Genomic DNA, 27313 nt, shown 5'->3' with positions numbered 1-27313 from the left:
AAATAGTTTGATCCACTAGAATGGGGTGTCGAACTCATTTGTTAGGAGGGCCAGATATAACATAAATGTCACTTGGTCGGGCAGACTATGTGTACCAAATAAATAAATAAATACCATGTAATGCTAGGTACTGGAGATACGAACTTTATAGAAGACTGTCAGGCTGTTATCTCGGTTTCTATGTTGCCTCTGTTCCTCTGCTGAACCGTCCAGACTTCAAGGACGGCTCCACATACCAAAGCCTGGGAACGCTACTCCTGGGAAAGTGTGCTCTGTTTATGCTTTGTGTGCTTTGTAATCTCCCGCCGTTTTCAAGCTTTATATTGCCAACTAACGAGCAAGTCACTCATAGCTGTCATCTTATTCTCCATGCACTGTATTGCCTATTTGACCAGTAAAAGCCATCTGCTTGGATTCTAAGTGTCTCTGTGGTGATTTCTGGTTCTTTGGGTCAAGAGCTCACAAAGACAGGCTAAGTCAATTAATGATTTTGTTTTTTTACTTAAAACACAAACAAGTTTATAAAAATAACATTCTTACAGTGTTTTATTTAACAGTCTTACTGTTACTGTTTTAAGTATGTTTGTATTTTAAGTAAAAAATAATATCATTAATTGGCTTTGCATGTGTCTTCTATAAAGTTTGTATCTTTAGTCCCTCATATTAATTTTTTGGGTACATTTTAAACTGGGGTGTGGGCTGGAAGCTCACAGCGGCCTTGCCAGCCCAGATCTGGACGGGGTGTGTTTGGCTGCCTTGGCTGGTGTGTGCAATGTCAGACTCAGGCGTCTGTCCCTAGCATCCCAAAAAGCACACATGCCCAGGCAGGTGATCCTAAGCAATGCTCCTTTACTAGGAGCATTAAAACAGATTAAAAGAAGCTGGCACGCAGATGAGGCAGCTAATGGGGTCTGTGCAGGTAGGTTTCAGTATAAAAGCATTCTAGGCAGAAAAAGTAAAACCCACAGTGAACCCACAGTGCACTAACTACAAGATAACGGTTCCCAGAGAATCGAAGACAAAATACAGGCACATCTGTGATAAACAGGAGAATCGAAACTGTACACAGTATTTGCAGCATGAGAACTAAACCTTGACCGGCAGCCAGAACCTGGCCTTGAGAGGAAGCCAGCCTCTGGCCTGCAATTGCCAAATCCCTACTCCAGCAGGTAGCAAAGACCTGACATTCTGCTCCCCCTAGGGGCCCCCCTCGCTCCTCTCAACCAGGTGAGGTTTGTCGGGTAGGCTGCGTGGAACTTGTGAACCAGTCGGGGGGCTGCCATGTGGTGCTCAGCCACCCACTCGTCATGACCCGGACCTAAATGTTTCCAATGAACCAGATAATAGAGCACCCCCCTCCAGATATGGGAATCGAGGATCTTCAACACTTCAAAATGCTCTCCCCCCCCCACCAGCACCGGGACTTCGGGAGGGGCTTCGGGATGCCACTCCGGAGAGGGTACATGTTTTTTAAAAGACTGACATGGAAAACCGAATGAATTCCCCTCAGGGACTTAGGAAGACTGAGTTTCACCGTGACCTCATTTATGAGCTGTGAGATTGGGAAGGATCCTACATACTTTTCATTCAGTTTTTTGCATGGGCATAAGGAGTTGTCAAGAAGTTGAGGCCTCTCAATTTCTTGGAGTGTGTTATTTCTTTGGTTCAGGCCTGGGAGGCCTATGAGTTTTGTGTTATTGGGATTTTAGACCAGAAAAATAAGTTTCCTTTTGAAAATTGCTTCTGTGGAGGGAGTAAGCCCCAGCTGGTGCTAGTTAACCTTTCCCCTTTTTGGAATGCAAGGTCGTGCATTGCCATGGTAATTAAATGGTCAGCCATCATGACAATGTCCAGGTGCAGGTAGTTCTGCAGGCTTCCTCACCTGAACACATCTCTGAGTGAGTCAGCAATTCTGACCAAGCGATTAATTAACAGCTAAGTGCTTGCGTTTTCTCAGTTGGCCTCTATGAGCTCATGCCACTGAGAAAACGAATATAAGGAAAAACCAACCCTTGAGAAAACTTTGCATGCTTTGGGGTACAGCAGGAGAGCTGTGCTGGCTGCATCACAACCCATTTGATTTTGGCCCTACGGGGAAACTCTGGTCAAGCTGACCTGCTTGGAGAAACCTTTGGATAACCTTTTGAAACTCTTGAATGCTGGAAGCTTCTTTGGAAGTTGGTAACTATAAACCTGATGCAAGAAACCTTTGCCAATCCTTTTGAACCAAAAAGGTTTTTGAATGTATTAGCTAGTTATGCTAAATAGTTTATTGTTTTCTTGCTTAACACTTCATGACTTTTCTTTCCTGTAAACCAGCTTGAATCTTATAAATAAATTGTTAGCCTTTAAATGGCTTGTGTCTGTGGTTTTGGGATTCCAAAGCCTAAATTCTAAGTGCCTTTGTATGAGTGTAAAAACCACCTACCAAAAACCTAAGACATTTTTAGGAGTGTAATCTTTCCCTGGCAGGCCTTTACCTTGCAGGGTAAGCGTTCCACTTAATTTTGGAGTGAGTTGGAAGAGGATTGCCCTTATCTTCTCCCTGAAGCTCAATCTTTTGAAAGGGCTGGTGGCAGCTACTCCTTGGACTTGGGGCGAAAGCCTGGAGTTCAAGGTTTTGTCTTTTGGAAAACTTTTGACCAAACCAAAGCAGCCTCCAACTGGTGGAGACAGGTTGGGGAGCTCTTTGACAGGAGTGCAGGTTTTTTTGTGGATAGACCTGGTCCCCCACCTCAAAGTTCCAACATGGAAAACAATGCTTATCTGCCTGTGCTTTGTACTAGTTTTTGGCATGTTCAAGATTCTTTTGTAGCCACGGCCAGGTGTCTTGTACCGTTTTCGCCTAGTCCGCCACCTCGGTGGACCCCTCCTCCCCCGAGAGATCACCAAAAGGCCCAAATTCTTTACCATATACCACTTGAAACGGGCTGAAACCTGTGGACTGGTGTGAGGCATTGTTGTAGGTATACTCTGCAAAAGGCAGTAAATCCACCCAATCGTCCTGGTGGTAATTTACATAGCAACGCAAATAGCATTCTAACACAGAATTGACAAATTCAGTTTGTCCATCGGTTTGGGGATGATACGCACTAGATAAGCCCTGTTCCACCCCCACTAGCTTGAGAAAACCAAACCTTCGCCACAAATTGGACCCCGCTGTCGGAAATCACCTTGGCGGGAACGAGTGATATTTGAAAACATGTGACACAAACAACCACGCTAACTTTTGGGCTGTGGGAAGCCCCACGCAAGGAACTAAGTGCACCTGTTTGGAGAACAGATCTGTAACCACCCAAAGTACTTGTCAGACTCAGGTGTCCGTCCCTAGCTTCCCACAAACAGACACGCTCAGACAGGAGATGATCCTAAGCAGAGCTAATTTAATGGGACAAAAAGGACAGAGTTTCAGCAGCTGACTGCAGCTCATGCAAGTGAGCGCAGCAATACAAGCAAGGTGAATTTGCTTACATAAAAAGAATTCAAAGAGAAAGCAACTTTACTCCAGGAACCTGCTGGTTCCTATGGCTACGACCAGATAACGGCTTCCCAGTCTCTCACAGCTTCACAGTCAAAACACAGTGCCACAAACAGGATTCAGTATGAGATCACAGCTTTGATCAGCCTTGACCAGCCGCCAGCAACTGGCCTTGAGAGGAGGCCTGCCACAGGTGTGCAGCAGTGAAAGCTCCACTGGCTCACACCGGCTACCCTAAAGCAGTAAGACAGTACTGTTTCCCCCCAATTGGGGGGAAGATCGGTTGTAAAGTCCATGGCAATAATTTCCCAAGGGCCCGAGGGCGTTTCCAAAGGTTTCAATAGTCTGGGTGGTTTTCCCATCACCCAGTGGTGCAAGTGGGACATCTACGAATAAAAGAGTCCAAGTCAGTTCTCATTCCTGGCCACCAAAACTGCCTGCGGAGTTAATGAAAAGTTTTTACAAAACCAAAATGATCTGCTACTTTAGAACCATGGGCCCGATCCATCACCTCCCTCCGCAGGGATGCAGGAATATACAGTTTAGTGTCCTTGAACCAGAAACCCTCCTTCAAAGTCATCTTGTCTGGCAGCGTATTAGCGGTGCTTTCTGTTTGGTAGGCTTGGGTTAAGGCAACCTTGAAAGGGTCCGGCAGCCATTCTAAGGGAAGTGCTCCTTGAGTGACTTTGGGAGAAACCGGCAACTCGGAAGGCATCTGGCAGTTGATCCCCGGGAGGAGGGTCGTTTGCTGCGTCTGGTCCCCCATTTACGGCAGGGGACTGCCGAACCTGAGAGCGAGTCTGCACAGCCAGACTGGGCATAACCCCCCTCTGCTCTGGGGTGAAGAGAGAGTCGGTTGGGCGCTCCACCTTACTCTGGTACTGGGGAAGTTGAGACAATGCATCTGCCAACTGATTTTATTTGTCGGGAACATGTTTTAAAACAGAACTTGGAGAAAAATTCCGCCCAATGCACTTGTTTTGCAGTAAGTTTATGTGTCCTCTTTAAAGCCTCCAGGTTTTTGTGATCCATCCACACTTCGAAGGGAATCTCGGCCCCCTCTAGGAAATGTCTCCATACTGTCAAGGCATCTGTGATAAACAGGAGAATCGAAACTGTACACAGGATTTGCAGCATGAGAACTAAACCTTGACCGGCAGCCAGAACCTAGCCTTGACAGGAAGCCAGCCTCTGGCCTGCAATTGCCAACCCCCTACTCCAGCAGGTAGCAAAGACCTGACATGCAGTCCTTCCCCAGTCCAGAAACACAGGAAGAAAGAGAGAGAGGAGAGAGGGAGAAAGAGAGAGAGAGACAGAAAAAGTGAAACAGGTAAGAGAGAAAGAGGCAGAGAGAAAGAAAGAGGGAAAGAGAGAAAGAGAGAAAGAGGAAGAGAGAAAGAAACAGTGATAAAGACTAAGAAAGACTAAGAAAGAGAAGGAAAGAGAGGGAGATAAAGACAAAGGAGGAGGAGGGTAGGTGGCTGGGCTCGAGGAGTGCTGCAGACCTGCTCAGCCCAGAAAGGGATGGGTAGGCTTGTTGGCTGGGCTCACGGGGTGCTGTGGCCCCACTCAGCCTCGAAAGGGGGGAGAGCTGGCTGGCTGGGTTAGAGAGGCCAGAATGGCCCCACTCAGTCAAGAAAGGGATGGGGTGGGCTTTCTGGCTTGGTGTGCAGGGTGCTGTGGCCCCGCTCAGCCCAGAAAGGGATGGGGTGGGCTTGCTGGCTGGGTGAGAGAGGCCATAATGACCCCGCTCAGCCCAGAAAGGGACGGAGGGGAACTTGCTGGCTGGGTGAGCGAGGCTGGAGCAGTTCTGCTCAGCCCAGAAAGGAATGGGGTGGGTTTGCTGGCTGGGTGAGAGAGGCCAAAATGGCCCTTCTCAGCCCAGAAAGGGACAGGTGGAGTGGACTTGCTGGCTGAGTGAGCGAGGCCAGAGCGGCCCTGCTTAGCCTAGAATGGGAATGGGGGTGGGGTGGGATTGGGAAGGTGAGCTAGGCCTCAGTGGCCCCACTCAGACTAGAATGGGAATGGGGGGGGACTGGGAAGTGAGTGGGGCTGAAGCGGCCCTGTTCAGTTTAGAATGGGAACAGAGGGTGCTGCAAAGAGGAGCGAGGCTGGCTGCCTCAGCTCACGGGCTGGAGAAAAGCCCTCTGGGGGCCACATCCTGCCCAGGCTACATGTTTGACACCCCTGGTATAGTCTTTCTTCTTCAAACCATGAAAGGACAAAGGCTCTGGATCTTATGAGCCTTGATAATAAATGAATAATCCTTAAAAGGAGAAAGCAATAGCTACACCACATATTGAATTGTGGACTGAAGCAATGTTAGACCTTGCAGTAAAAGCAAGAGTTGCATTTAATAGGCAAGAATCAAATTAAAATATCATGACATTGGGACAATTTGTGGATTTATTTGGATGTAATCATGTGTATGTGTTGGATTTTTATCCAGTATTGGATTAGCAGGGACTATCTTTAATTGGCCATGGCAGAATGTCCTTATTCCCCCTCCTGATTCATACTGTATCAAGGTGTTTAAGCCTATTTAAATAAACCTGCTTAGAATAGCCTGATAAGGTCATAACTGAGAGGGTAGGTAAAGAGCTGCTGAGCTCCTGGTGGACCCCAACCTCCTGTTGCTCACCACCACTTGGAGGAGCGGCAAGAGAAAAAAGGTAGTGTTAAAAGAAGTACTGTATCACTTGCAGTAATACATGGAAGCTCTAGAAATCACAGGAAACTCTGTGATAAAACTATAGAGTTTCCAGCAATTCCTAAAGTGACCTGAAGCGGGTCAGTGCGTTTCAGTTGACTATGCTCTTAGAATTGACCCCTTCCTGAGAAGTGGTTTGTTATCTTATTCAGTTAGTCACCTGCTAAGCAGGACTCAACTTATTTACTCACAAAAAGTAAGTCTTTTTATTGAATAGCTTCAATGTAATAAATGTGTATATATATGTGTATATGCAAGTATTACAAAGTCTTAAAAGCAGTAACAATGCATACAATAAAGCAAGCAAGTTTTACATAGTTTAAAATCCAATACTTTAAGTATTACAGTTTAAGAAGTCTGATTTGGTTAAAAGAATCTGATTCACACTATCTAGAATAACAGATAAATAAATCCATACATACCCAAAGCCAATCTCTTCTGAGATTCTCTTAGTCCAAAGACTTAGAGAGATCTAAAGTTCTAGCCTTTCTCTGCCTATATTTATACTGTCCAAATCACTTGTGTTGGTTTGGGATTTATTTTTCCATTGGAATTTATTTTACTGCACATGCTCTGTAGCTTCCCTACAGACTACCTTATAAGGATTTCCTCTTCCAGTAGGTTATTTTGCTGAGTATTGCTATTTTCTAGACAGTCAGTTTTGGGTCTCCATTATAACTAATTTTACCAGCATTCTCATCTCCTAAAGAACACGATAAAAATGAATATATTCATAACTTTCTACTATCATTCTTTCATATTAAACCTTAAAACCCAATGTAACATTATATTACATCATTAGGTAACAGTTAGCAAAATTAGCACCGGATAAAAATGCTACCAGAGGAAAAAATCCCCAGAGTACAAGGATAAAGGCAGTAGGAAAAAGCCAGGCTTTTTTGTGTCATAGGCAAGGTTAACTACTTGTGCCCCCCCCCCCACAGCTAACCAATTTTCAAAAACAGATGTCTTGTAGAAAAAATAAAAGAACAAAACTTAAAATTGCTAATTTTTAAAATTTAATTTATTTTTTTAAATTTATTTTTAACAATTAGCACACAAAACACAAATTATTTGAAAAGTCCTATGAATGGTAAAGTTCAAATTTAAGTCTCTTGAATGTTTCAATTTCAGGTACATCAAAATCTCATTTTCCTTTGCAAATTTTATCACCAATTCCTGCAGGTCAAGTGCTTGTACTTGGGCATGTTCAATTGATATAGCTGCCAAACCAAGTAGTCTCCTTTGCGGCATTGTTGAATGTATGTACATTTTTATATTTGAGCTTTGAGAAACTGTGTTAACCACTTGTCACTGACACTGGAAGTGTGAGAAGGATCCTTAGAACAACAAAAACATTAGCCAGCACGGGTTTCTCAAGAACAAGTCAGGTCAGACTAATCATATCTCCTTTTTTGAGAAAGTTACTACCTTGCTGGAGTGCCTCAGGGATCAGTCCTGGGCCCTGTGTTGTTCAACATCTTTATAAATGAGAGGAAGCTTATTAAATTTGCAAATGATACTAAATTGGGAGTGGTAGCAACTACGGTAGAAGAAAGAGCCAGGATACAGGATGATCTTGACAGGCTGGAGAATTGGGCTAAAACTAATAAAATGCACTTCAACAAAGATAATTGTAAAGTTCTGCATTTAGGTAGGAAAAATCAAATGCAGAATTATAGGATGGGGGAGACTGGAATGGGATGGGAGTCACTGCAAAAGACAATCATGGTCGGAAAAGTTGAGGGCAGCAGGAAAAGATGAAGACCCAACAAGAGATGGATTGACTTAATAAAGGAAGCCACAGCTTTCAATTAGCAAGATCTGAGCAAGGCTGTCATAGATAGGACATTTTGGAGGACATTGATTCATACAGTCATCATGAGTTCAGAAGCGACTTGATGGCACTTAACACACACACACAAATACAGTGTTCAGTTTTGGGCACCGTAATTTAAGAAGGATGTAGACAAGCCAGAACGTGTCCAGAGGAGGGCAACAAAGATAGTGAGGGGCCCAGAGACCAAGTCCTATGAGGAAAGGTTGAAGGAGCTGGGTATGTTTAGCCTGCAGAAGAGAAGACTAAGAGGGGATATTATAACCATCTTCAAGTACTTGAAGGGCTGTCATATAGAGGATGGTGCAGAGTTGTTTTCTGTTGCCCCAGAAGCTCGGACCAGAGCCAATGGGTTTAAATTAAATCAAAAGAGTTTCCGTCTAGACATTAGGAAGAATTTTCTAACACTTAGTGGTTCCTCAGTGGAACAGGCTTTCTTGGGAGGTGGTAAGCTCTCCTTCCCTGCAGGTTTTTAAGAAGTTAGATGACTATCTGTCAGCAATGCTGAGAGGGAGGGCATCTTGGCCATATTCTGGGCATGGAGTAGGGGTCACTGGAGGTGTGTGGGGTGGTAGTTGTAAATTTCCTGCATTGTGCAGGGGGTTGAACTAGATGACTCTGGTGGTCCCTTCCAACTCTATGATTCTATCCAGGAGCAGGGTTGTGCAAAAAAAAGGTTTTTTTTTTGGTAAATTTCAGGTTAATCGGGCACAATTTCTTTTGGTAAACCCAAAATAAGCCAAATACCCATATCCGGTAAATATCGCTATTCAGCTTATTTTCAGGTTTCCTGAAAAATTCAGTCCCATTATAGTCAATGGAGATATTTTTAAAACTCCTAGGGGGGCATTTTTGAAGGTACAGTCCCAAAATTTGCTGCGTGGGACTCTCCTTGGATGGTCACCAAAGACTGGTGAACTTTGGGATTGGGGATCCAATTTTAGGGGCTTGCAAAGTAGTCACCTTCCATCCTCCAGGCATTTGTGAGGCAAGCTGACCATCAGTTTTCAGGTTCAAAAATTCAGCATTGGTGAGGACTGGCAGAAAGAGTCAATTGGCAGGCTGGTGCCTCAAAGTCTGGAGTCTGCCTTCATTTCTGGGTCACATTGCATGACATCCATGCAAATGAGCTTCTAAACAGAGGGAAGACTTAAATGCAACACAAATAAGGCACAGAAAACATTTCTTCCGGTGGCAAATGACATCCTGTAAGCAGTCCTTTATTGTGGTCATAAAAAAATCAGATTCAAAAAGATGGTCACGGTGTGGGGAAACGATATCAGAGCCAGCCGAAATCATGACCAAGGCAGCTCATGTTAAGGAAATTGCTTAAGGAGTTTATGTTAAGGAGATTGCTTAAGGTGAGGGAGTTTTCTTCAGAAGGGCCATGAGCAGCTGACAGAAACTAACATTCTCCAGATTGGGTGAGCCCCATTTTTTAAAGTGCAGATCTGGTCAGTTCACTGCTGGAAGTTGGTCAGATCAAGTTGGCTCCAATTACACAACCCCTACCTCAAAGGGGCCCTAACAATGGGCCCCTAACAAAACCAGTCAAAAGATCGGGGGAAAGGGGGAGAAAGAACAGAGTTGCACCTGTGAAGGAAAAGCACCCTGCTTTCCTTCTATGAAACACTGGTTCAGGCTTCAGGCCTAATATTCACTGATATTAACCTTTGGAGCATTAAACATTGAGGGGCCTAGAATAACAAGCCAGCTTCTCACAAATCACAGTGGAATGTACTTTCGTTTTTGGAAGTACTCCTTAAAGGTCTCAAGGTTGGAGATAAACAGCTGCCCTGACTTTACAGCCATTGGGGGCAGCACCAACGATTTATCTCCTTGACAACAAATGGGCCATTAAGCGTTATCTCTCAGTTTGAGTCTTCCCAGGTGCCTCGCATAACTGCAGAATGCGGGTCAGCGGTAACACTCGTGACTGAGAGATGACCTGACAAATTAATTCAGGGTTAATTGAGATTCTCGCCATTTTATTGGCTAAGATGGCCATAGGCCGGTAAGATGGAGGGGATAAAATGAGCCCTGTTTGGACTTAGAAGGATGGAGGCTTTTGGGATGCGGGGGCGCATCCTGGAGTCTTTCATCACCTTTTGCTTTGTCCCATAGAACGAATCTATGCTTGACTGAGGAGACCAGCATGCTGACACCCAGATGCTAACTCTTGGACTGTGGTAACTCTTTTGCATATCCAAAAGCTTTGCCAATTTGCCTGATTGCCTAAACCTAAGCCAATTGCCTTTCTGATGAAATGTGTAGTTAGATTATTGAAGCTTTCTTGTTTTATATGCTAACCTGCCTCACGTTTGTCTTTCTGTAACGAGCACAAACCTTTGAATAAACTTCTAGTTTATTATATTTGATGTGTCTAGTGGTTTCTGTGGTTTTCCCAAGCCTGAATCCTAAGTGCCTAGACTGGCTTTGCCCATGCTATCTTTTGTAGAAACTTTTTGGACAGTGTGAACCACTCTGACCAAGTCTCAGCTTGGCAGAGGAGACTCACCCTGTATTTGGAGCTTGGCAAGGGTTGCTCTGAGCCCTTTGCCTGGAGGCTCAACCTTTTGACTCAGAGCTGGTGGCAGCGACCCGTTCAGCTCAAGGCGGAAGCCTAGAGTTGAACGTTTTGTTTTGTAGATTACCCCAAACCTGAACAAAGCGAGCCCAGCTGGTGGAGACTGGTTGGCGCTCTCTTTTTGACAGCACCCCCCCCCCCATCGCTACATCGGAAGCATCCACTTGAACAATGAAACGTTTCTCACAGTCAGGGTGTTTAAGTATAGGCTCTGAAGTTTTGCCAGAGTATCAAAAGCTCACTGACATTCTGGCATCCAATTCAACCGGGAGGAAGGCAGAGTCACCGAACCCCACTTCCCTTTCATTTTTAACGTCCGTTATGGGTAACGCCACTTGCGCAAAATTGTTGAGAAACCGTCCGTAAAAATTGGAGAATCCTAGGAACTGCTGTAATTGTTTGCATGTAGCCGGCAGCTCCCATTCCAACACTGCCCTCACTTTCTCAGGATCCATGGCCTGACCCTTGTGCAAAATCACATACCCCAAAAAGGTCAGTTTATCTTGATGAAACTCACATTTGGACAACTTTGCAAATAATTGATTGTCCCGGAGTACCTCTTTGACTAATTGTACATGCTCCTCGTAAGTTTTTGAATAAATCAAAATGTCATCTAAATACAAAATCACCCCTTTAAAAAGTAAGTCATGTAATACCTCGTTAATCATTTGCATGAAGACACTAGGAGCCCCCTTAAGACCGAAGGGCATGACCAGGTATTCAAACATTCCAAAGCAACTAGAGAAAGCCGTTTTCCACTCATCCCCATTCTGTATTCTTACACGATAATACGCTTCGACTAGGTCCAATTTAGTAAAGATGTGACCTTCCTTCAGTTGGCTGAGCAGATCTGGAATCAATGGAAGGGGGTAGGCATTAGTCTGGGTGACTGCGTTGAGTCTGCGAAAATCAATACGAAGATCTCCTGTTTGCTTATGCACAAAAAAGGAGGGAGCGGAGCAAAGCGCCAATGAGGGTTGGATGAAACCATGGGCTATATTTTCATCTAAAAATTCCCGCAACACCTATTTCTCCTTCGGACTCATGGGATAAACCTTCCCTTTCAGTAGTTTGCCCTCTCCCACCAGCTCAATGGCACAGTCTGTCTTGCAGTGGGGAGGTAGAACATCACACTCTTTTTCATTAAACACATCAGCAAACTGGGCATACTCTCCAGGTAGTTGGGGGGGGTATAGGATCCCGATTTGTCAAAGCCATGGCAGCACACCCCCAGACGGCCACCTCTCTTCAGTGGTGGTCACACTGCAGTTGGGTAAAGGCAATGGTCTGGGCTACCCAATCTATGGTGGGACCTTGTAACCAATTTGCTCCAAGCACCACTGGGTACTGGATGCTGGGAATGATGGTGAAATTGATTTGTTCCCAGTGAGTTCCAACTCCCAGCGCTACTCAGCCCATGCTAACTGGACCCCCCCCTAAAGTCAGCAGATTGAGAAAACCTGCTAATAGGCACACATCCTCGGGTGGTGTACGGATATGCCACACGGGAGCGCTCCCTCCATCTCGAGCCCTAGTAGAACCAGCATAGCCCTGATGTAGATCTGTTTGTGCACAGTTGTCCCACCTGCGCAACTTCGAAAAAACTTATGAGGAAGCCCCCTGGACTCCTCAAGCCTTTAGAAGTTCCAGCCGTTCCTTGGGAGGTCATTGCCATGGACTTTATTACAGACCTTCCTCCCAGTCGGAGGGAAACGGTGTTGGTGTGGTGACGGACTTATTTTCCAAGCAAGTAAATTTTGTTCCCTGTTCGGGTTTACCTTCTGCCCAAAAGCTAGCACGTATGTTCGTTACACACGTCATGAAATATCACGGGTTGCCACGCAAGGTAATTTCCGACAGGGGGCCACAATTTGTGGCGCAGTTTTGGAGAGCCTTTCTGAAATTGATGGGGGTGGAACAAGGTTTGTCTTCACCTTCCCACCCTCAAACGGATGGACAAACTGAAAGAGTCAATGCTGTAATTGAATGTTATTTACGTTGTTATGTGAATTACCATCAGGATAATTGGGTTGAATTGTTGCCCTTTGCTGAATATGCTTACAATAATGCTTGTGTACGGGGTTCAGCCCTTTTCGGGTGGTGCATGGCAGAGAGTTTGGCCCTTTCGGGAACACAGCCCTTGCCCCGGAGGTGGAAGGTACAGGAGAAATCAAGATTGGGTACACATAGTACAAACCACCTGGCCTTGGCTCCAGAAGAATTTGGAACGAGCAAAAAACAAATACAAGGAGCAAGCGGATAAACATCGTTCACCAGGGTGGGATCTAAAGGGTGGGATCTAAAGGTGGGGGATCAAGTCCACAAAAAATCTGCAGTCTTTACGTCCTAGTAGGAAACTTAGTGAGAAGTATGTAGGTCCCTATCCCATTACCAGGGTGATCAACGAGGTCACAGTAGAGTTAGCGCTTCCTAAAACACTCAGGGGGATCCACCCAGTATTTCATATAAGTCTTCTCAAGCCGTATACGGCAGCCCCCCACTTCCACCCTGAACCTGAGTCTGAGGAGCCTACCGTGGTGGTGGGGAGCTACATCTGGAAGTGTCTAAAATTCTGGATTCCAAACTGAAAAGGGGAAAGCTGTTTTATCTGGTTCGGTGGAAACATCTGGGACCGGCCCATGATAAGTGGGTAGCCGCTCCACATGTTGCGGCCCCTCGGCTGGTTCATAAATTTCACAGTGCCTACCCTCTAAAGCCCCACCCAAGCTTGGATGGGGAGGGGGGTCTTAAGGGGGGCATGTCAGAGGTTGCCTTTGGTTCTTTGCTGGCTGTCTTCTGAGTCCTTGCCTAGCCATGCTTGGGTCAACCCGTACAAGCGGTCAGGCTTTTGCCATGAGCTAGGCCAGTGTTCGCATGTGTGCTTTGATGTTCATTTACTCTGTGATTCCCACTCCTTGTTCCTTCCCCCTCCCTTTGCTCCGATCTTGAGTGGCTAACGAGCAATGCCATGTTTAGGCTCCTGTCTCCCTCCTTCCTCCCATACCCCGTTATCTATCTGTTTCCCAGGCCGTTTGAACCTGCACCTGTGATGTAATCATGTAACCATGCTTTAAGTTATGCCTTGTAGCCTTGCCCGTCATTAGCAGCTTTGAAACTGCAAGTTGCCTTAGCTTGACCTGTTGCTTCTACAATAAAGTTTACCTGCTTCTGACTTGGCTGTCTGAGCGAGTAGCTTTTTGGGAATGGCCCAGGTTGGCTGGAGAACCTGACACTCAGGTCCTGTCCCATCCTCCTGCTCCCAAGAGGCCACGCTCACCTACGCTCATTTTCACGCTGATTTTCACTCCGGGAAAATGGCAGGAAGGAGGTCATACAGGAGAGCTCCCTGGCTCGGGGAGGAGGTGGACATCCTCCTCTATTTACTGAGGAGTTGATGGTACTCATTCGGGGCCTTTGACCGCCCCAAGGAGCACAGTTTGTCTGTTTTTAGACAGGTCTCCCAGGCTCTCCTGGTGTGGGACTTTACTCGCACCCCGACGAATGCCTTAGAAAATATAGGAAGGTGCGGGATGCCTTCCAGGCTTCCGTACAGCACGAGTGGCTGTGGCCTGGGGAGAAGAGGCTGGCAGGTTGCCCCGCCACAGAGATGGAGGCATGGGCAGGTAGGTTTTTCGCACACGTTCTTCGACATGGATGGATGGAGAGCCATGTTGCCTAGCCTCCCTCCCGATGGCCACTGGCAGTAATCCCCAGTAATTTTTTCCTTTTCACTGCTGTGGCACATCTTCTAGCCTACACTGGGAGGGACCTTTTGAATGTCTTTTCCATTGACTCTTCTTGTCTCATGATGTGACCACCAAAGCACGCAAGCCTCAGCTGCTTGGTCTTTCTTTTTAGCTGCTAGGGTCAGTTTGGCCTTGATTTAATCAATAATGACCCACTGATGTTGGTCCCCCCCCCTTTTGGCAGTTCAAGTTATCTGTAACACTCTCCTCCAACACCACCACCAAAATGGAAGGAATTCCAGACTCGAGTCTTGATGGGAGGATGGGAGTTTTTATACTCTTCTCCTGGCAAATTCAAAAGGGAGAATCCCTTTTCTGATTGGCCAGGAGAAGACCCGGCTTGGCCACCATTGGCCACAGGAGAATGCCGCTAGTTGCTTACTAACTGACGCTTATGCTGCTGATTTGGAGCCCCTGAATTTGCTAAATTTATTCGGCGATCACCCCGAACTCGCCAAATTCAGCTCATTGTTTTCCCACCTTTTTTAAAAAATCGGTTCCATCCGGACTGAAAACTGCCGAATCGGGGATAATTCGGCTGTTTTTCAGTTCGGGATGAACCAAATCGATAGCCCTAGCTTCATGGTTTGGGACAGGAGGGATATGTACCCAAATCTCTATTTTGCACTAAAACTCCCTGGAAGTCTCGGGGGGGGGGTTGACTCCACCCTTACCTATGGTTGAACCTCAAATTCAGAACTTCTCTCAGAAGCAGGGGTCAAGCAGCCTTCCGGCAAGCTCAGAAAAATGCTTTTAGAGATCCACATCATGGGACAAAAAATGGAGGACAAATAAAGGTATTTTTTGTAATGGGAACTTAGGCTAGAATATCCAAATGCAAGAAGGCTAGCATGGGGATGAGGAGGGAGAGAGAGGCAGAAGGCATGAAGGCTAGAATGCATGTCTGTCAGTCAGTCTCTCCTGCCTGCCCTCCACCCTCAGTTGGTTTATTGACACATAAATGCTCTTGGGACTTTGGAGTAGAAAGTGCCACCACCACCACCACCACAACTGGCAACAGGAGTGAGGGCTGGTGGCTGGTGGAGGAGATTTGATTGCCATGCCAGGCACACTTTGTTTTATTGTGCTTCACTTTATTGCGGTTCACAGATATTGACTTTGTGTCTCTGTGTCACATTTTGGTAATCCTCGCAATTTGTGAGCTTTTGTTGATAATTCTATAGATGTCAAAAAAGCAATATGCCAGGAAGGTCTGTAGCTGAAAGTGTAACTATGCCAAACTTAATATGAAGACAATGGGTTAATTGTAGATTCTGTCAGTTGGGGGGAGGGGTATTCCAGTTGTAAATTTATGAAAGCTTGAATGACCTCATCATTGTTTACCAACTGTACTGAAATGATAACCAGATTCAGCTCATGTAAGCCATATGAAAGATTTGCCTGCAATATTAATATTAGGGGTTGCCTCATCATAGTGTCAATTGTACATGTACAAATGGGTTGGATTTCTGGGCTAACCCAATTTCCAGTTTCCTCTGGTTTCCTGAACTAAGTTTGCACACTAAAAAGACTAAGATAACACAAGGGAAAAGCATAAAGGAAACAATACAAGAACAAGATCATTTTAATAGTTAGAATTTATATCCAGTTGAGCCAGCATGATCTTGCCCTACTGGCATTCGATTGGATGTAAGTAGTGCAACCATTCTGCTCCCCTTAGTCCTCTGGCTGTCATGCCTGTGGTCTCAGGGCAATCAGCAACTGGGAAAGAGGTTCTTTCAGGCAAAGAGAAGGGAACAGAGCTCCCTGCACCTACGTCTGGTCTTGCTGACGGCTAATGCCACGCAGGTCTTGCCAGGGCATTGTTACAAGGTGGAAGAAGGTGCAGCCTGCTAGTGGCGCTTACCTTTGGTCCATATTTGAGTAACTCCTCATCTATCTTTTCTCCTCAGTTTGGTTTCTGGGAGAAATAGGAGAAAGACAATTTGGATTATCATTTGTTATTATAAACTGTTTGTTTCAGTGGCATCTTATTCCACATAGACTGGCTATTATGTACAGGAATGTACAAGATTGTTATTAAAGATTTGGTGCCGGTTTTGTTCATATCTTTTGGAATTGTGCAAAAATACAGAACTTTTGCAATTTTCTACTTCATTCACTTCATTAATGATATGTTAAATATTAGTTTACCTCATGATCCACATGTGATTTTATCAGATTTAGAATGTCTTCATCCTTTTTGTGATTGTTAAAATAATCCTTGTTCGTAGATGGAAAAAAACAGACCCTAAAGCTTCAAGAGATTGGTTGAATTCTTTTTGGGAAAATGTATTGCTTACTAAATTATCACCAAAGATGATAACTATTTCAAAGATGATAAATATTTCAAAGAAGTTCATGGAACATTGAGCTATGTTCATAATGTTCTGGAATGATAAGGCTATAGAGGGAATTTCTCCTTATGTGTGGCATTTATATTTTGAGGAATTTCAGCATCAATGTCATAAATCGTTACTTATTAAAATAGCAGGAATCGCTATGAGATATTTTGTTCTTTATCATAATTATTAAATTAGAGCATCTATATGGGCAAGTTAATCAAGATGTACAGTTTATATATTTCTATTATATATTAATATAATTCTATTGGAAATTCTGTTTAGACTCTGCTAGTCCTGGTTAGTATTTGGATGGAGACCACCAAGGAATACCAGGGTTGCTGTCCAGAGGAAGGCACTGGCAAACCACCTTTGTTAGTCTCTTGCCATGAAAACCCCAAAAGGGGTCGCCATAAGTCGGCTGCGATTTGACGGCACTTTACACACACACTCTCACTGAACTATGAATCAGGGTATTCTTTATTTATAGCCCATGTATCTCGCTGAATCAGTGGTTAGATATATGTTATGTATTACTCAAAGAGATCTGTATTCTATATGTCTATAAATAAATGAAAAAAAATAATTGAAGTAATACAGATGTGTAATACAGCTTTGCAAATGTGAATAGTTTATTGGATCACCACAAGTAAATCGCCATTGAATAGTCTGGTCTTTACCACTGACAATTTGCTTCCATTCTATTCTGTATATGGGTAGGATAATAAAGTTACTTGCTGGTTGTTAAGCATCTGTCTCCCTTCCATCCTTTCTCTTTTTGCCTGACAGACTGGGAACTGTGTACATGAACTGGGAACCATTTATACCACAGACGTAATTCTTTCTACTAGAAATCATGTTCTAGTTATACTGGTGTCAAGGATGCTCTTCATGAGTCTGCCCTAGCACAGGGTCTGATTTGGGTGACACTTGGGGGAACAGAATGCTGACCACCACCCCAGGAGTTGGCATCCTAATTCCACCCCCTGAGCAACAGAGACCCAGCAAGGAAACATACCACTGTGCCCTTGCCAGGGTACAAAAATAAACTTGTGGGAGCCCCTGGAATGCAAGAGTTGGATGGATATCAGTCAGAACACTGCCTTTCTTGTCTTTTCCGCTTCCCAGAATGGGAAATTTCCATTATATTCCAATGGCTTGGCAATAGAGCTATTTATTGCATCCCAAAGGCTTCCATTTCAGATTATTTAAATCCCCATTGGGGGGGGGAGGTCAGAGAGGCAGTCTTCTGATGCCCTTGCATCAGTCTTCTGATGCCCTTGGAAAACTCCTCAAGAAACATCAGAGGATTTAGGAATATGCAAAATGATATGGCATAATGCAGCTAACTTCTGAAATCCCCAGTGTTCATTTAAATTCTGCATGCGCACATTATCGAGGGCTACATTGCCATATATAGGGTAGCCAGATGCATGGATATGCATGGACAATACTTTATTGACTATACTGATATAGCCACGACCACGATACTCTGGAAGTGTATAGCCATGTGCCAATGCACCAAAAGGATCAAAGAGGCTCCAGCTGATCAGGTGCCCATTGTTATCCAGGATGCAGCTGCTGGGGAAGGAGCGCACCAAAGTAGCCAGGTACTCATGACTGTGTTCATTGCCCCCATAGGCCCATGTTTCATCCAGCAGGTCAACATGGGAGCTATTTAAAGTGGAAAGTCTCAGGCTGGGATCTAGCCTGGAAGAAAAGGGAGGCAAAAAAAAATACTGTTAATGCAGTGGAAATTCAGCTAAATATAATTATGTGACTTTGTGGATCAGACTAAGAGTCCATTCAGTCTAGCACAGGCTGCTATATCTCAGAAGCTCACAAGCAGAGCATGATAGTGAAGACCATCTTCTGTCACTTTCCCAAAAAAATCTAGTAATTAGAGATATTCTGCATGTGTTTGTGAACATTTCATTGATCATTGATTGAGAGATAAATTACTACATCTAATAATAAATTGGTGGGCTCAAGTGATGAAAGCAAAAACAGGCCATCCACAGACAAAGTAAGGGTTCGTACAGACTCAGGGAATTTCCCAAATATGCAGAAAAATTAAAAAAAGAAGAAGAAATTGCTAACTGAATATGCTCGAGAGCATGGATTGTTGAAAGTGGCTAAGTAGTTGTTAGATCAACAGATATGAATGAGAATAGGCTTCACAAAGCATCCATTTTCTCCTGGGGAAATGATCTCTGTAGAGTGGAGATGAGTTCTGGAGATGATACCTAGGTCTCACCTGCAGGATGGCATTGCAGCAGGAGTAGAAATTAAGGGAAGATGACTGCCAGCTTGAACAACTAGACTGTGCCCACATGAGCACACACAGTATTCTTTTATACAGTTTAAAAGTTTGTTTCAGGTATATTTTTTGTAAGACAACTGTAAATATCTCCAGGTGGAAGGCAGAAGAACCTCCTCAGGCACCACCTCAGCTTTCTCTCACAAAACCTCCTTGCTATCTTCCACACAAGACTTCTTCCTCTGCCTTCTCCCAAAAGACAACCAGTTAGGTTCCTAGTCTTTTGTTCCTCACAGAGGCTCTTTCTACTTTAGATTGCAGCGTTTGAAACCTATTTTACAAAAGGCATACCCTTTTCTGGACAATTTCATAGGTAAGAAGTTAAGATAGGCTCTTGCCTTCCTTCTGTCATGCTTAGAGGAGTGGCACCTTTCTTCCTGGGCCAAACAACCTCCTGTGGTGCTGACTCATCTTTCATAAGGAGCTGTCACCAGGCCATTGGCTGCCTTTCTGAAAGAGCACTGCAGTCTATTCCCACATTTTTTGTGGCATTATTTCTTTCCAGGAGAAGTCAAAGCCTCACCAAGGTAAAATGGCAGCTTTGACCACAACTGTCTTGACTACAAAGTTTGAGTTCCCAAAAGTTATTGAAGTAGTCAATCACTGTATGTTTTCTGACTAGGTTTTTAGATTTTGTTATTCACTAAAAACCATGCTACCTTATATAACCAGCCACTTGCAAGTGCTGATACAACTTATTTGAATTGTAAACAATTCCTTTTTATTGTAAATACTTCAGAAAATAGTAAAATGAAAAGATATATGCACAATATAATACAAGTTACAACAATATAGATCTGAATAGAACACAGTTACAATTCAGTTACCAACCCAGTAACCAACCCATCAATGATCATGCCGGGGAGAATTCTGAAGACAGTCAGCACACAAGCACACCTGGTAGAGAATTTCCCAATCTCTCTCAATTTTCAAGCCCTTTTTATACAATTTTGGCCTGAAAACTAATGAAATTTTATTATGGGAATATTACATTTTCCCCAGACTTCAAAAGGACTTGTGATGCATGAAATCAGATTAAAGGTCTGTCCCAAGCATATACTTTTAACCTTGATGTCATAAATTGATGGATGGCATCAGGATGGTTCATATAAACAACACCTTTCTCATAACATTTCCAAGTTTCACACATATGTCTACTCATTGTCTGGCTACTAAGTCAAAATATCCTCTAACCTTAAAGATATATATCTATATCTTTAGATAGATAGATAGATAGATAGATAGATAGAGAGAGAGAGAGAGAGAGAGAGAGAGAGAGAGAGAGAGAGATGGAGAGAGAGAGAGAGAGAGAGAGAGAGAGAGAGAGAGAGAGAGAGAGAGAGAGAGAGAGAGAGAGAGAGAGAGAGAGAGAGAGAGAGAGAGAGAGAGAGAGATTGTATTTTGATTATATTTCTAAGCAAAGAAAAAATCGTCTAGGCAGATATGTTCTCCCTCAGGGCATGAAAAAGCTGCTTTCAAAGAGGTTCCTTTTTTAAAAACTGTTCTTTGTAACATAAACAAAAAGGTTATCTGGAATTTGGCTCTGATTCCAGGAAGTCAGCTGTTGGCTGAGTCAATTCTTTTTGTGGTCACACAGCTGTTTCTACCGTCCCAGACACTGTTAGTTACATAGCCAAAACAGATGAAAAGCCTTAATATGTCAATACCTGAAACTAATATATTGAAAATGATATTATGTAGTGCTGCAGTTGCATCACAAGCAAGGGGAGGGTGATGACAACAAGATGGACACTTACTGAGGTGCACATATTTTATTTGGAACACGGTGCAAGTAAGTGAAGTAGGAAGATGGTGAGAACTGCACTTTCTTAGTCACAGCAGCGTCTTGGGAGGCTTCACATATCCCGTCCTGGTGCCCTGTAGAAAGCAGTAAAATATCCTGTCACAGATAGAAGGGTGTGCATATGGTGGGGTCAGGCCTGAACTGTGTATTTACATAACCATTTCTATGTACCTTTCCACCCAAGGTGGCAAAGATAAAAAAAAATCAACATTAAAACAGTATTATATACAAAATAATCAGGGTTCAGATTTGCCTAAGCTTCTATAAAACAAATCCTGTGGAGGGACAGGCAGAGCTTGGGAGGAAAGGGACCCTTTCTCAGATCACTGGAAGGGAATAGGCTCTGGGAAGGAGATATTCCAAATACAGGATGTTGTTTAGGGATTACTGCCACAAAAGTGGGGTATAGCTATAGTGAGAACTGGAAGAGAGATCTGAGGAGAAATCTCCATACTTCTGTGGTTCTCTGAGGAAGAGAGGTTGTCTGGTCTCCAACTTCCCTGACAGTTAGCAGAGTCTGAATAGAAACATGTATAAGAGGTTTTGGGAACTGAACTGAATATGTGAACAAATTAAGAATTGTAATTCTGTACCAACTAAGCCATTTAAGACCTATGCCTTCTCTGAAGTGAAACTTATCAAATAGCTCTGGTTCTATGTGTGTCCTAACCCCCATCTTCAAATCTATTCCTTGTACAGTGTTTAATAAATCTCTGTTATTTGGTTGTTAACTTGAAAAAGCCTAAGCGAGGATCGTGATACCTACTTTTCCCCATTTCCAACTTAAGTTTTACTATACTACTCAAAGAGGGGACCCTGAGTGCTCTCCCCGGGTCGGTTGTGGTCCTGTGTGCCACAATTAAGTGCAACTTGATTTTAGAAAGGGTTAGGTTTTTTAATTAATGTTGGATTTAAATTTAAATGTTTTATTGTATTGTGTTTTACGATGTTTTAACTGTTGTTAGCAGCCCGGAGCCCTGCTTCGGGCTGGATACAAATCCAATCAATCAGTCATAAGGTTATAATGGACTCAGCAGTTTGTGATATTCTGATCAGTCCTAGTAAAAAAGTATTATATTACTCTTTTTGGATCCCCCCATGAACCAACATAGATACCTAGAATGTGGTTTATGGTATATCCTGAAAAGCAAGGTGTTGGATATTATTTATTTTATTTACTTACTTACTTCAGTTATACTTCCATTTTCTTCCCAATGGGGACCCTAAGCAGTTTACTAGATTAATTCATGCCATAGTATTCCCTATTACTATGTATGGGTGTGAAAGCTGGACAATGAAGAAAGCTGATAGAAAGAAAATAGATTCCTTTGAAATGTGGCGGAGGAGAGTGTTAAGGATTCCGTGGACTGCCAAAAAAACAAATCAATGGGCTATAGATCAAATCAAGCCTGAACTGACCCTAGAAGCTAAAATGACTAAACTGAGGCTGTCGTATTTTGGTCACGTCATGAGACAACAAGAGTCACTGGAAAAGACAGTCATACTAGGAAAAGTTAAGGGCAGCAGGAAAAGAGGAAGACCCAACAAGAGATGGAGTGACTCAATAAAGGAAGCCACAGCCTTCAATTTGCAAGATCTGAGCAAGGCTGTCAAAGACAGGATATTTTGGAGGACTTTCATTCATAGGGTCGCCATAAGTTGGAAGTGACTTGACGGCACTTAACACACACACACATGTGGTAGGTTGGGCTGAGAGAGAGTGACTGGCCCAAGGTCACCCACAAAGTTTCTATGGATTTGAACATGCAACTTCCATGTCTTATTCCAACACTCTGGCTGGATGACATGGAATACCAAAGCTATCAAAACTGCCTAATTCTTTCTTCAATGTGGGGAGATGTTGGTTACCATGGATACGGAAGGTTTGGGCCCAGTTGACAACATTTGTGTCCTGCAAGAGTGTTCGGTACACATCAAGATTGTGGTAGAATGCTGCATACATGTTGGTATACCAATCAGAATCATCTGTGGCAACCTAAAACAGTGACATAGAGTTCAAAGGTTATCTCTTAATTAATGCAGTACTTCAGCATTTCACAAGGCTAGCCAGTTGTAACTTAGCTATGAAACCTGAATCCCTAGTAATTTTGTCACCAGAAAGCTTACCAGATTGCCTGCCTTAGCAGGCAACTTCCTGCCCCTGCCAGCTTTCCCTGGCCTTTTATGCATGGATAGTTTCCGCTGGATATGCTGCTCTCTCAATGCACAGTATTTGAAATTGAATTCTCAAACCACTATGCACAGGGGGTTTTCCCCCAGAAGAAATTCCCAGAGTACTTTATGCATCATCAGGGGAAATGTGGAGCTTCAGAACTAATAGAGGAGTGGTCACTGATGGCATCATTATTACATAGCTTGCCACCTCCTTTTGTTGTTTTGTTTTTGGTTTACTCATGCACTCTAGATTGCTAGATCACTAGGGGAAAAAAGCACTTACATCAACGTACACGTTATTCCCCTCCTCCCCAACCAATTTGTTTTTGGCTATCTCAATGCAGGGGTCATAAGAACATAGAAACACTAATACAGTCATTTGTGACCACTTCATTGTACCATCACTAGTCTTGCAATCACATACAGCAAAAACGGCTTTCATGCCTATAAGAGGACGCATATAAGGGGTGGGCAGCAAATCACCCTGGCTCTGTTCCATCTGGCCAAGGCCTGAAACTGACCAACCCTCACTGTGAAATTGGCCAAATAAGTAGCCACATAGGTCATTTATGATTATTTCAGTGTTGCTACTCCTGTACTTGCAAAAAACAGCTGTTTGATCTGAAACAGACACTCTTGCTGTGAAACTGACAAAATAAACAACCTCATAGCATTCCCACATTCTATTGCTAGTGCACTTACAAACAAACAAAGAAAATGGCTTTGAGGGGAGGGGTTCAGTGAGGGGGAAAGACAAGTGGGAGGGAGAAGCAAGAATGGGTGTGGGAAGAAAAATCTGAATTGACAAGTATGTACAGGACCAGTTTTCGATTTAGGATCAAGGCAGACTTTAAACTCAGGGTAAAACAGCATCCACAAAACATGGGGAAAACACAAGGGGAGAGTGAGGTGACTTCTAAATGTTGGGAAATACACGTGTAAAGAAAACAAAGCCTCAAAGTGGCCGGGGCTTGACAGCGATGGAAAAAAACCCGTGCATAAAAGGCCCCACAGGAGAAGAAGATGGGGGACATCACAGATGCAGCAATGTCACAACCATAGAGATTGGGGGAATTCCTAGAGCAGCATGGAGGTGAATGGGATCATCATAAAGTAACATCACCACATTAGTGATGGTCACTCCCAAGATCCTGGGGGATGCCAGAGCAGGGCTGGCAGCCCTAAAAATACGTCAAAACAGCAGTGGACTCATGATGGCAGAAAACCAGGGGTGAATTAGTCAGATCTTTCTGCTTCCCACCATCTACAAAACAAAAGGCCTATAATCAAGAAAGCAGCATCCAGACGTCATCTTCTATTCCATACCATACCCAACCCCTCATTAACATCAGACTTAGGCAGAATTCTGTCAGAGATATACAATTCAAAAGTTTGAGTGGGAGGCTGTCAGACTATTAGATATAAGGATAAGTCTGAGATGAGAGTCTGAACGACCTGAGTTCGATCCTGACGGAAGTTGGTTTCAGTTAGCCGGCTCAAGGTTGACTCAGCCTTCCTTCCTTCCAAGGTCGGTGAAATGAGAACCCAGCTTGCTGGGGGTAAAGGGAAGATGACTGGGGAAGGCACTGGCAAACCACCCCGTAAACAAAGTCTGCCTTGGAAATGTCGGGATGTGACGTCACCCCATGGGTCAGGAATGACCCAGTGCTTGCACAGGGGACCTTTACCTTTTTTACCTGAGATGCCAAGCCCATAAAATAATTACTGGCTATTAGGAATTGCTTAGCTTTCATTCACAAGCATGGGACTGGAAACTATTTATTTTACCTGCACTTGAGACCATGAATCATACTGAACACACACAGTGACCCTTAACATTTGCAGATCAAGTTTTTTTTAACTTGGGGGTGAAGGGATGGGGAAAGCTTCACCTGTGACATTTCTGAATGCTAAGAAACTGCTGTTGTTCTCTTACTAAGAACAATAGCTAAAACTTCATTTCTCTGTGTTTGAACCTGACTTGATTGGAAAAAACATTCCATATCCCACTCTTAGCTGAAATCTCCCATAGTGTGTCCCACAGAAAATTTTCAAGGCTATTACCTCTCTGCGAGGCCGGGTGAGGACAGCTTTGAACTTTGGCCATGAATCCACAAGCACCTCATGCCCTGCTGGGTTCCCACGGTTTATGTGCATTACTGCTCCATGGACCTGTCAAGAATAATAGGTGAGAGTTGGTACTGAACTGCAGATTGAGAGGGGACTCTGGGTGGAGTGATTCTATCAAACTTTTGTAAATGGATATGGCATGAAATACAGGGGAACAGTTGCTGGACTTTACCAGAAACATAGAAAATGTTGCAGCACACCTAAACAGAACAAAACTTGCCTCTCAGGGAAGCATGCCAAGGGAGTCTAGAGACCCAGGACAGAATAGCCTTGAAGAGCAGTAAGAAGAAGAAAAAGTGGTAACTTAATTATACAGCCTTGTATAATTAGAAGCCATCTAACCCATTATCAATAGATACAATTTGTTAAGGCCCAGAAGCATCTGAGAATCGCAAGAATATCCAACTTCACAAGTCAAGATGTTGAGGGCCAAAAGATTCATATGTACGAGAAACTTCTAATCACTATTTTAAAATAGACTTCATTACAATAAAAATAATAAACTAAAATGTATATAGTCCAAGAAGATACTTTTAGATTACCTTGTACATTATTTGAAGTTATAAGATAAAGAGTTAGCCAAGAAAGTGCACCTTTATCAAGTGGAACAATTAGGTATAGATAGAAGATGATTTTAAAATCATCTTAAAAATGGACAGTGGTGTTGATCAAGAGCTTCTTCTCTGAAGGGTTTCCTTGCCTGCAACCTGCTTACTTTTGGTGAGAAACTTCTATGGACTCATGTAATTGCTCTCCTTTAATTATTTATGTAACAATGATGGATGGATGGTATAATGCTTAGTGGATTTAGTCTACGTTAAGAACACAGTTTGTCAGTTTGATGAACTTACAGTATTAATGTAGGCTAAATTAATGTATTAATGTAGGAGTTAAATGATCTGATATAGGAAAGCTAATGACACCTAGGGTTTCTTAAATGTATGCCTATAACTGAATCAGAGCTGACCAGTCATCCAGAACAATCTGATGTCTTGTGTCAACACCCACTGAATGGTGCTGTGGTCCACACACATTCATGGTGTATTTGAGTACATATTTCCTACCTGATACCGTACTTGTCCTCTCTGCACTGTCAAATTTACAGTGTGCACCACCAATCATGCTAGCCTCACACATGATATTGTGGCAACTTTTTTATACTTCTGGAAGCAGGGCTGGCCCTGATCAGTAGACAAATCAAGCAGTAAATGATGGATTTCTAAAAATCCAGAGGCATGTGTTACTTTAATATTTCTTAATATTTCAACAGCCTCCTGTTGGAGCACCACATTGGATGCATATTTTGGAGCATTAAACAGAGCTGTAACTGTATTCTCTCTAAGGGAGCATAGTTAGTATAGGGCCTAATTGGGCACCATATAAAAGCTGGGCTAACAATTTGGCTACAAATAGCATAATTGCAGCTGAAATGAAGCCACCTCCTTTAGTACAATAGAGAAAACAGCCTTTGTACTTCTTTGGGCAGAATCAATTCCATCTTATATGAGCACTTTGCCTTCCATTATATTGGAAGACCACACCAAGGTATCTAAAACATTTCACCTGCTCTATACGATGCTCATCAATAACCCAAGTATAGCTTAAGTATGCGTTTTTCACACTAAAATTCTTCGGTGTACACTTGAAAAAACATACTATATCAGAAAGCTATCAGAACCTGTATGTGGAGAAGAGGAAAGATATGAACAAGATGTTATCAAAAATCGGGCCCTGGCTCCTGGCTCAAAACTCAAAGAGGAGGTTTGCATCTCTTTTTCTTTCCTCTGGCTAGAGCTAATTGTAAAATGGTTTAAGTCATTGTTTAAGTTTACCGAAAGGGTTTGAGGAAGGCTCTTCCTCAAAATCCCCTCTAGCAGTTGCAACTTGGAAGGACAGGATAGGATCAGCATAGCTCAAGAGGCGGAGGCTGGTGGGTTGAAACCAACAGAAGCAGGATGGGTGGTAAGCACCTGTGAAAGAGGAAGAGAGACCACTTATCATCACCCCCAAACCTTCTGCCTTATGGGGGAGGGGAGATTTGAACCTTTTTGCCAACATACAGATACATGCGGGTACAGAGCCTTTGTTTCCAACAGTAACAGTGAATCTCCTTCCAGATCAATGCTCAAGATAGTCAAGATTATTTTGTTCTGGGCCCCTCTCACCCATCATGTCATCAGTGAC

General features: G+C 43.5%; 1 protein-coding gene across 1 annotated transcript; it reads right to left on the bottom strand.

Moving 5' to 3' along the window:
- Nucleotides 1–17992: 17992 nt before the first annotated feature.
- Nucleotides 17993–27098, bottom strand: LOC130479389 (glycine N-acyltransferase-like protein 3). The gene is made up of 5 exons (XM_056851779.1): nt 26962–27098; nt 25064–25171; nt 22694–22820; nt 20778–20898; nt 17993–18410 (listed from the first exon to the last, which is right to left on the bottom strand). The coding sequence occupies exons 1-5, from the start codon at nt 27037–27039 to the stop codon at nt 17993–17995; spliced, it is 852 nt and encodes a 283-aa protein (XP_056707757.1). The 5' UTR covers nt 27040–27098.
- Nucleotides 27099–27313: the final 215 nt, after the last annotated feature.

Source organism: Euleptes europaea, chromosome 6 (assembly GCF_029931775.1).
Source record: "Euleptes europaea isolate rEulEur1 chromosome 6, rEulEur1.hap1, whole genome shotgun sequence".
Taxonomy (NCBI): Eukaryota; Metazoa; Chordata; class Lepidosauria; order Squamata; family Sphaerodactylidae; genus Euleptes; species Euleptes europaea.
The sequence above is the reverse complement of the archived record's forward strand: the minus strand, read 5'-3'. Positions and strand labels throughout refer to the sequence as shown.

What these genes read in the sequence shown, in the direction of transcription:
- LOC130479389 (XM_056851779.1), bottom strand. Translation starts at nt 27,039, where the DNA reads ATGCTGATCCTATCCTGTCCTTCCAAGTTGCAACTGCTAGAGGGGATT. An exon ending in TCACCCGGCCTCGCAGAGAG is followed by an intron (nt 22,821 to 25,063) that starts GTAATAGCCTTG and finishes TCACTGTTTTAG; the next exon opens with GTTGCCACAGATGATTCTGA. An exon ending in CCAAACCTTCCGTATCCATG is followed by an intron (nt 20,899 to 22,693) that starts GTAACCAACATC and finishes TGCTTTCTACAG; the next exon opens with GGCACCAGGACGGGATATGT.